The sequence below is a fragment of the Globicephala melas genome, chromosome 16, assembly GCF_963455315.2.
Source record: "Globicephala melas chromosome 16, mGloMel1.2, whole genome shotgun sequence".
NCBI lineage: Eukaryota > Metazoa > Chordata > Mammalia > Artiodactyla > Delphinidae > Globicephala > Globicephala melas.
The window spans coordinates 35,171,576-35,182,080 of NC_083329.1; the positions used below are offsets into that span (position 1 = coordinate 35,171,576).

Here is a 10,505-nt window from a genome sequence, read left to right on the forward strand (position 1 = left end):
AAGATATTATTGGTGGTGTGATACGCAGGGCATTTACATTTTCTTGATAGGGTTAGTCATATGAAAGCTGACAAAGAAGGAAAAGGAGCAGTGGTGTGGTGCAATGTCAACAGACAGCTGTCCCCTGGCTTCCCGATAAATAGGATGACTTGCATTGCTGAGCGGTGTGGTCACTGCCAAAGGAATGGCCCTCTCACATTTCTTCCTGATTCACATATTCAGTGGGGTTACTTGTCATCCCCTCCCTCTCCTGCTTCCCAGACACTGAGTCTGGAATGAAACTTCACCTGCCTCTGAGCTGGCCCCGGGTGGGGGCAGGGGTGTTACTTGGGTTCCCAGGTTGGAAGATTAGCTCACCCGGCCCTAGCTATATAAGCTGACCAGAGCAAGGGGGCTCCCCAGGGCCGACTCAACATTTCAACCCCCAGGAGGAAAACAGACAGAGGAACTTTAGGTCAACATGATGGTTCTGAAAGTAGAAGAGCTGGTATGTAAAGCACATTATTTCTACGAAGTGAAAAATGGGGCAGCCTTGATTTTTATTGGAAAATTGAAATGCCCTTTTCTTTCTTGCATAATGTGCTGGTACTCTGAAAATGTCATATATGGAAAATGGTTGGTTTATGTGATGAAATAAGTGAAATTGGAAAAAGAGAGCTGGCAGTAATGAATTCTCTACGTATTTCCTATCTATTATCTTCTCCTTTGCTTTTATTACTAAAGTGTGCAATCATGTATAGTTACCAAACTGCCTTAGGGGAGAAGTTCTATTGCAAGAATATATGTCTGGAAACTATAACTCAAGGCAAGGGATCATCAACCTAAAATGAAAGAATTTTAAATAATCGGTGGGGATGCGGAGGACAGATTGTGATTTTCCTAGGAGAAATGTGATTAAGTAGATTAAAAGTAGATTTAAACATTTCAACCTAACCTAAACCTTGATTTAACCAAGAGAGGGGGACAAGCATGTGAAGGTTATCCTGGAACACTGCAGCAACTCGTTGCTGCCGGAGATAGGAGAATGTGCTGCAATGGAGGCCACTGTCAGCAGGGAGGGAGGGCTGGGGGCTGCCTGCAGCATCTTCTGTGGAGAATGACCCCAGGACAGGCCTGCTACTTCTGACCCTGCCATCTTCCCTTGTAGGTTACAGGGAAGAAGAATGGCAGTGGGGACGCTGGGGAGTTCCTTCCTGAGGATTTCAGAGATGGAGAGTATGAAGCTGCTGTCACTTTAGAGAAGCAAGATGACCTGAAAACACTTCCAGCCCACTTTGTGAGCCTGCGGGAGCAACAGTGGAAAACTGAGAAACAGCGAGAGGCAGAGGTAAGACCCTTCCATGAAATTCATGCGTGGGAGGTTGGGGACGGGGCAGAGGATGGAGGTGCCAGACAGGAAGGAGAAGAGAGAGAAACCAAACAAATGCAACCATTCCAAAGATGTTTCTTTACCAGATTCTAACCTATAAAGAGGCAACTTCTATGTGACAGGTTGCAGAAAATAATTCTTTGGCAAGACTATGACCTCTGGATTCCAAATCAATCACTGTATGTTCTGTGACTGTGTTTTGATTGAAAGACTTGGAAAGAGAAATGTGTCCAGTGAATTTCTGATGTCTTACACTGTCTGGTTAATCCCAAACAAGGGAGCCTTCTTCTTCTTAGTAATGTGGTTTGTGGTCCAAGGATCATCGTTTGACTGTGGCCGCTTTCTGTGTTGACAAAATGTGTTGCTGGGTGAATTTTCACTGCTTACTAACCACAGATAAAACATGCATTTGTTAGCTGTAGTCCAGGATAGTCTATTTCATGAGCCCTGCTTAGTGGGCCACCTGAAAGACAATGGCATTGGAATTTTAGAGCTTAAAACTTATTAGTGGAGTCTTCTGGGTAAAAAAAAAAAAAAAAAACTCATGAGCATGATACAAAATTCTACAGAAATCTGGGGTTTGTTTATGGAAATAATTACAAAATCATCACTTAGAGACTAGATCCTATCTCCAGTGAAAAGCTGATGCTATGAGAAAGGAAAGTGAAGATGAAGGCAATTAGCGGAAAAATTTGACCCCTAAGTACTTGAATAAGAAGTCACTAAATCCAAGTCAAAGACTCATTATAAATTTTTTATCTTTTTGCGCAAACTGTTCACGTACTTAGCTCAGACCTTGCAGATTCTGTTTTGACACAACCAGAATGCTTGTCAGTAGAACTCACTGTATTTTGAAACATGGATTTCTTTTTTAGCTCAAGAAGAAAAAACTAGAACAAAGATCAAAGCTTGAAAATTTAGAAGACCTTGAAATCATCATTCAACTGAAGAAAAGGAAAAAATACAGGAAAACTAAAGTTCCAGTTGTGAAGGAACCTGAACCCGAAATCATCGTAAGGGCTGCTTGGTTTTGCAGTATTACACCTCGGCATTAGGCTACAGGGGAATAAATATCTGTGGAGGGTGTGATTGAATGTTGGAAAACCCATGGTAACTCTCACACTGTTTTTTCGGCTTTAGACAGAACCTGTGGATGTGCCTAGTTTTCTGAAGGCTGCCCTGGAGAATAAACTGCCAGTAGTAGAAAAATTCTTGTCAGACAAGAACAATCCAGATGTCTGTGATGAGGTAAGGCTTATACAAAGCACTGCAAAATCCAGCTCATTAATTTTGTGTTTCTTATGCTTTGCTGCAGCCTTGCTAATCTAGTGCCAAAAATCAATCCACCTGAAACAGTCTCCCCAGCTGTTGCCACATATGCCAATAGCATAACAGGGGAGTGCAGTGGTCCAAAAAAAGAAAATGCTGGATTAGTGCTAGGGATTGCATTATTTTTTGCACTCTAATATACTTCTGACTGCTTTTTCAGCTTGTCTTTAATTTTTAGATCTTTGGGATAGACTCTTAATATGGCAGGACCAATGAGTCACCAATGGAGAAATATATTATTAGCATTATCTTTGATTGGACTCAAATACATCAGCTCCACACAGGGAATCTGTAGACTGGAGTTCAAGTGCTAGCTCTATCACTACTAGCCTATTTGATTTTTAGCAGCCAATCTGCATTTTCTGGACCTCAGTTTCCTTATCTGAAAATAGAGGGCATTGGAGTGAAATGCCTAAAAGGTGTTCCAGCACGGTCTATTAATCCATTTATATGAAGCCATTTACCAGAAATCACTAACCCTTTTTGTATCCTTTCCCCCATGAATTGGAATAAGGAATCATTTCTGAAGTTGAATGAAAAATGTCTCCCATTTTCTTAAAAATGAATTGAATGCTTTTTGATATTCAACCTATCAACTGTCCCAGATGGAAGAAAACAGCCTGAACTGCATGGCAAATACTACAGACACCATGAAGGCACAAAATACAAGAAAGGGAAATGTCAGCATTTAGGTAGTTTTGAATCTTTAAGCCCATGTGCCTCGATGTAGACCTCGAAGCACTTAGAAATGTATGTTGCAGGAGGCGCAAATCTCAGTTGCAGAATAATTGTTGTAGACAACGAGTTTAGTAAATTTGACATTTCTAATTCATAAAGAAGCACTCAAGTTTCTATCAGCTAGGTCATCAGAGTCCCCAGCTTCATACTTCTTAGAAAGGATTTATGCTCATTTTTATATGCATCGCTCCCTCTCTCTTTCTTAAATCTCTATTTTGACAGTATAAACGGACAGCTCTTCATAGAGCATGCTTAGAAGGACATTTGGCAATTGTGGAGAAGTTAATAGAAGCTGGAGCCCAGATTGAATTCCGTGATATGGTAAATATATTTCTTTGTTTGGAAGTGAGCCAAAGTAAGTAGACTATATGAAACTTGAGAAAACCTACAATGGAAAAGGGGGCTGACTGTATTGAAAATTGATCTGCAAGAACTAGGCAGAAGCTCGTTTCTCCGTACAAAGGGAAGTTGGGAGATGGGACTAGGTCATGTGGGAAGTATTTTCTACACATACTGAAAGGAGAGGAGTGTTCCAGGGAAACGAAGGAAGTGAGAGCTGCTGGACAGAATTCAATAACCTCATCGAAGACTTGGGTCATTATCACGTCAGTAGCCTTACTGAGAAGTAACGCAGTCAACACTTGCCTTTCAGCCTCCATGTCCTTCCACCATATGTGGCCGCCTGCTCCTGGCCCCTTGGCTGCCAACAGCATCTCAGAATTCTCTAGCTGCACACCTTATATGATAGATGCTGATTGCCATCTGTGAGATTTGGGGCTAGACTGCATACAAAATGAATTTCATCTACGGAAAGTAGCTGCTATTCAGACCTCAGTAATTCAACCACTGTGATTTCTACACAGACCGGTACACAGCATATTTTACGACCTGAAGATTGAGCTGGGAAAATGCTTTATTTAAATACAGCTCAATTTGACTTTTCAGCAAAGTGGAAAAGGGACTGGAAAAGTCCAAAGGAACTGGCCAAAATTGAACCCAAAAGACGTACACACAGAAAAACAAGAAAAGAAACAAAATATAAAGTTTGTATAGAAAGACACAAAAATTCACGAGCATGGGATTTGGAGGGCCAGGGATATACCAGACTTACTCCTATGAGTAAGCGCAGTGACCACGAGTGATGATGGTCAAGGTACAGAGGGTGTGCTGGCACAAATGGCAGGAGAGAACCAGCAAGGGATGAGGAAAAAACAACAGGGACAAGGGAGAGGTGTCAGATCCAGATGAACATCTTTTGGAAGGGACTACTTTTATTCTGCCAGAATTTTAAAATACATTTGTCTAGAACTTTTGAGTCTACCTGGCAAAAGCGGTTAAAAGTTCCAGGCAGACTGTGGGTTAGAATATCTCTTCTGCCACTTACTAGCTGTGTTTCCTTGGGCAAGAAACTTGAATATTTCGGAGCCTTGTTTTTCTCATCTGCAAAAGGAGCACAGAATACCCACTTCATAATGTTGCTGGGAGCATCATTGTGTCTGAAGTACGCGGCACTATGTTGGCACGAGGAAATTCCCAATAAATTGTAGTTCTTATCCTCTTTTAAAAAGATTTATTAGGTTTATTAAGAACCTCCTAATGATGCAAATACGCACATAGATACATACACAGGAGCGCATACACTCACATTCACACACTTGAAGAGTTTAGCCAAAACATTAGGCAAGAGCCTTCGACTACAATAGTTACAACTGGCAACCTAGACAAGGACAGCCCAGTGTCACTCACGGATGCCCTAGCAAACCTGGCGTTCCTGGGCTTTAGAAATGAAGTACTAATTCCTCTGTCTAGGTTCTTCTTTCACTAACTCCTGTCCTTTTACCTTCCCGGTATAGCTTGAATCCACAGCCATTCACTGGGCAAGCCGCGGAGGAAACCTGGATGTCTTAAAACTGTTGCTGAACAAAGGAGCAAAAATCAGTGCACGGGATAAGGTATTTCTCCTCCTCCTGTCCCCCTCCTTCTTCCCCTCCTCCACCCTGTCCCTCCTCCACTTCTCCCCTTCACACATGCCTTGGGGTCTGGGCAGCCTTTGTCCTCAAGCCCAGGGACACAGCAGGCTCTTGCATTTTGCAGTTGCTCAGCACGGCGCTGCACGTGGCGGTGAGGACCGGCCACTACGAGTGCGCAGAGCATATCATCGCCTGCGAGGCGGAACTCAACGCCAAGGACCGAGTGAGTAGCCCGGCAGAGTTTGGCCTCCTAAAGCTTCACTCATTTACATATTTGGAATAACTGCCCCAGCCGGGCACCCTTGCGGGACCCACTTCCTGGCCTCAGGCTCACCTTGTCTGTTCACTCTGCTTCTCTAGGAAGGAGATACCCCCCTGCATGACGCCGTGAGGCTGAACCGGTACAAGATGATCAGACTCCTGATCATGTATGGCGCCGACCTCAACATCAAGAACTGTGTAAGTGCTCAAGCAAGGGGCCCTGCTTGCCAGCCTTCTAATGAACAAAAATATGGCTCACATACTTGAAAAGATTCTTACAACGGTAGTGTTGATATTTCAGGGGTCTCTTGATGGTTTAAATGCCCCTGGTCATTCCCATAAGGACATTGCTGAGTTTGGCAAGGACTCAGATCACCTGGTCAGAGATGGGGAAGACATCGTGACTGCTATGACCTCGGTGCCTAACATAGCCTGTAGTAATTCTTTAAAAATTTGGCCTTGAAGATAAAAGATGGCCAAACCGCCCATGCTTACAGACATAAGCACAGTCTGCCTTGGCCATCCCTGGCTGAGCAAGGTTTGGGGTAGTCAGGAATAAAGACACCCACCACTGCTGAAGTTGTCAAAAATTCCACAGTGGTCAATGCAACCAAGGGCCAAGGAACTCAAATTAATCAACATCTAATCCAAGTAATTCTGAATAGTCCTCCCCTCCTTACAGCAGCATGACAGGCTACCACTTTTTCCAGGGGGAGCCATGCTTTTGCCTTTTTTTTTTTTGCGGTACGCGGGCCTCTCAGTGTTGCGGCCTCTCCCGCTGCGGAGCACAGGCTCCGGACGCGCAGGCTCAGCGGCCATGGCTCACGGGCCCAGCTGCTCCGCGGCATGTGGGATCTTCCTAGACCAGGGCACGAACCCGTGTTCCCTGCATCGGCAGGCGGACTCTCAACCACTGCGACACCAGGGAAGCTCCATTGCCTATATTTTTGAGATAATTTCTGTTCATTCTCCTCTTTGGTTTATCTGCACATCCCTCAAAATACTTTCCTGTATTTAAGCCCTGAAAATGCTTGTATAAGTCCCCTTTATAAGTATGTATTAATTAAGCTTCATCTGTAAGCCAGGGAATGTAACCAAATTTTCCTCATGGTCCCAATTCCCACTCAAGCATCATCTAGGCTTTAAAAATATCACTGGGAGGGGGCTTCCCTGGTGGCGCAGTGGTTGAGAGTCCACCTACCAATTCAGGGGACACGGGTTTGTGCCCCGTTCCGGGAAGATCCCACATGCCGTGGAGTGGCTGGATCCGTGAGCCATGGCCGCTGAGCCTGCGCGTCCGGAGCCTGTGCTCTGCAACGGGAGAGGCCACAACAGTGAGAGACCCGCATACCGCAAAAAAATAAATAAATAAATAAATAATTTAAACTATCAGAAAGAGTAGATTTAATGAAATCCCCAAGGCTGCAGAAAATATGATTTTTTTTCAGGCAGTGAGAGACACTACCTGCAGAGATAAATAGCGTACAGATCTGGGGAGACTGTGTAAGTAGCCAGGGAATCACGAGATAAATTTCAATACAGAGGAGTTCAAGGAATTCATGAAAGAATAGCTCCAAATATACAAATAGTGCTCAGGGCTCTGAATTATCAGTAAGACCCCAGCATAAAGGTTCTGGAACTGTTAATGTCACTGACCCAATGGATGGATGTTCCCAAAAAAGACCACTAAGCTATTGGACACCATCTTGAAGGGAACTGGAAACAATACATTACTGTATTGTTGTCCAAAACTCTGTCTTCATGTTTGCTGATGAGTGTCCCTCAAGGTGCGATGCTACAAGGTGAGAAGGTCCAGAATGAAGGTTGCAGGGCCACTAACTCAAATCCGCACAGGTTCCAGGCAGATGGCATAGATGACTTACATGGTGGCTGCTGGTGCCATGCACACAGCTTACTTAAAGGTAGCAGGCCTTCCCCAACTCAGCCCATTGCTGCTCCGTGAAACCACAGGAATTGTGCTGCCAGGTCTCCCAGTTTTTTCACAGAGATCACAAATTCAGCTGGGAAATCTCTTAATTTCCAACTGTTGCCAATTAATTCCAGGTTTAAAAAAAATCTGAGCTCTGTTTGGGCCAAAACAGGTCTCTAGCTTTATTTGCATCTCAAAGCTGCCAGTCTGCAGTCTCTGGGATAAAGAGAGACTTCTGAATGAATAGAGATGGAAAATTTTAGGACTTCTCAAATTTAAAGACAAGAGTTGAGAGATGACACAGTTTTAATTGTTGTAAATATCTTGAGATGTATGCTTAAGGTAAAAAATGTTTGGTCTCAAGTTATTTATTCATACATCATTGATATCATCTCCAAGAAAAATAAATTTCCTGGGAGAGACCAATGTAAGTTCTGAGCAGCTGTGAAAAATCTACCCCTTGGAGTGGTACTTGTGTACTTAGGCCAAGGTGTTGAAGCAGCTCATTCTCCTCCAGTTTTTATCAATCAGGAATCATTTTCCAAATTGATAGGAAGTGGTTCTTGACCAAGAGGGATACTACTACCTCCCCACACCCATTTTGCAGGATACTGGGCAAGTATGGAGGCAGTTTTTGAGTTTGAAAATGACTTGGCTTACTCTTGCTGTTTAGTGTCTAGGGACTAGGGATTTTTACCACCACCTGGGATATCCCACAGGAAAGAAAACCATTGCTAATCTGAAATGCCAAAAGCATTCCCGTGAGAAACAGTGAAGGGCTGGTTTGAATATAAACTGCAAATCACTCATAATGGAAAACATAAAACACTTCAATAACATACACCTATCCATTACCTCATTAAATACACACACACACACACACACACACACACACACGAGATGAATTTATAGACGCCTCCCCCCTGGAAGTCAAATTCCCTCCTCTATTTTGATTAGGCTGGGAAGACCCCGATAGATCTGGTGCTACAGTGGCAGAATGGAACCAAAGCAATATTTGACAGCCTCAAAGAGAACTCCTACAAAGCCTCTCGCATAGAGACATTCTGAGGAAAACGACGATAGAAGCTTCCATTGGCTGCTCTTCACCGCCCCGAAGAGCAGCTCATCATGAAAACCAGCTTCTCTTTATCAACTGTTGTAAAGCGGCACCTAATTATGTTTTGAGAAAGCACAGGGACGTAGGTATTGACATTTCCCTTAGTGAAACCCACTCTATTTATTTGTATTTATTACTGTTTATTTATTTATTTACTGTGATACCACCGACATTCAGATCCTTTGTGGTCACCCATTTGGAGAACAAGCTTAGTTTCTATGGGATGCATCAGAGCCTCTTCCCATAGGTAGCCCTTAAACTGTGTTAACCAGAAGCGCTGTCAGTGCCAACTTACGTGTCACCTCGCTCATGGAAGATGTTTCTCATGGAAGATGTTTCAGGGTGTTTTTGAAAGACAAAGGGGATTATTGCAGCCTTCTTTTCTCCTGAATTTTTCATGCTGAAGTGTGAGGCCATGGAAAGCCTGTAGCGACAGGAAAGGAAACAGAATGAAAGTGATTCTGTGAGGACTGTAAAGCCCGCCATTCGACGCCTGGGCCTGGTAATTCTTACTAGGTTGCACGCTGTACGTACCAAGGTAAAGAGAATGTTTTGAGTGTAAGTGGAAGGAGCGGGCCGCTGGGCCGTGCAGAACTGAATGAGTTCAAAAGAGATGAAAGTAACTGCGAATTGTAAATGTGTAAATGTATATTATGCTGTATGTATATTTTATGTTCATAATAAAAGCAAATCCTAACCCTCTTCCCTCCTTTCAGTGAGAATCATGCAAAAAGGCCATTTAGATGGGGTTTTCTTTGTCTTCCAAGCTTTTCATATTAGGAGTGTCCTGTAGAACCGCACCTCTCAGTATTTAACGTGTACACAGATCACCTGAGGATCTCGTTAAAATTCAGATTCCGATTCCTCCAGTGTGGGTGGGGCCTGAGATTCTGCATTTCCGACAAGCCCCCAGGCGATGCAGAAGTGGTGGTATAGCACAGCCACATTGAGCAGCACAGCTGTGAAAACCATAAAGATACCCAGGAGTTCAAGCTTTTTTGGCCCCAGTGATGGGGAGAAAGAGACCTCTGGTGGGCAAAATGATTACTGCAAGTTAAGGTGTTCCCTTAAGATGTTCCCCTGGGGCTTAACTAATCTGAGGATTAACAATTATTGTGCACACCCGCGGTAATGGCAAAGCCTGCCCACGAGAAAACACACCTGGCCAATGATTGTTGACCTCCAAGGGGAGCTACTTTGCCGCCACGTGCTGGGCCAGGTGCTATGACCTGTGACGAGAAAACCAAACTGTCCCCGTCCTGCCTTTCTGGAATAGATGAATATTAAAGAAATAATCACAGAAATAAATATACGGTAACAATCTGCAGTAAGTATATAAAGAAGTAAAAAGTACAGCGTGCTGAGAGTCTAAGCTGTGGAGGCCCGTCATTCGATGGGGAGGCCGCGGAGAGGGTTTCTACAAAGACTTCTTTGAGGTGGGAACCTTTCAGGGGAGTCTGAAGGATAAACTGGAGTTATTCAAGCACAGTGTTCAGGCAGCAGAGAGAACACAGAAAAGGGCAAGGTTATGGGAAAAGTATGAAGGCCAACGTGAAACACTCGCACTAGTACCCCTCCCATAAAACACCCCAGATAGGATAAAACTCAGAACCTCTTTGCTATGCCTCTAACACTTTGAGAGGGCATGTAGGCACAGTCCATAACCAGAAGATCCTCCAGTTAGCTGATCATGGAGTTGTGAGGATGGTTTGAAATATTTTTGTACCTTTTCTATCTAGTCTCTGAACAATCTGTAGAGTCCACCTCCTGGGGGCGTCAGGAGCTTCATTC

At 43.8% G+C, this 10,505-nt stretch overlaps 1 protein-coding gene across 1 annotated transcript; it reads left to right on the top strand.

Annotated features, from left to right (window-relative positions):
* Positions 1 to 460: 460 nt before the first annotated feature.
* On the top strand, positions 461 to 8,665 carry ANKRD1 (ankyrin repeat domain 1). Its single transcript, XM_030865066.2, has 9 exons — positions 461 to 487; positions 1,148 to 1,327; positions 2,245 to 2,382; positions 2,510 to 2,617; positions 3,659 to 3,757; positions 5,290 to 5,388; positions 5,531 to 5,629; positions 5,767 to 5,865; positions 8,555 to 8,665. Exons 1-9 carry the CDS (start codon positions 461 to 463, stop codon positions 8,663 to 8,665), a joined length of 960 nt encoding a protein of 319 aa, XP_030720926.1.
* Positions 8,666 to 10,505: the final 1,840 nt, after the last annotated feature.

Excerpts from the sequence above, each read along its gene's own strand:
- ANKRD1 (XM_030865066.2), top strand. The coding sequence starts at position 461 with ATGATGGTTCTGAAAGTAGAAGAGCTG. Across the intron at positions 3,758-5,289 it reads AGATTGAATTCCGTGATATG|CTTGAATCCACAGCCATTCA; the intron begins GTAAATATATTT and ends TTCCCGGTATAG. Across the intron at positions 5,866-8,554 it reads ACCTCAACATCAAGAACTGT|GCTGGGAAGACCCCGATAGA; the intron begins GTAAGTGCTCAA and ends TATTTTGATTAG.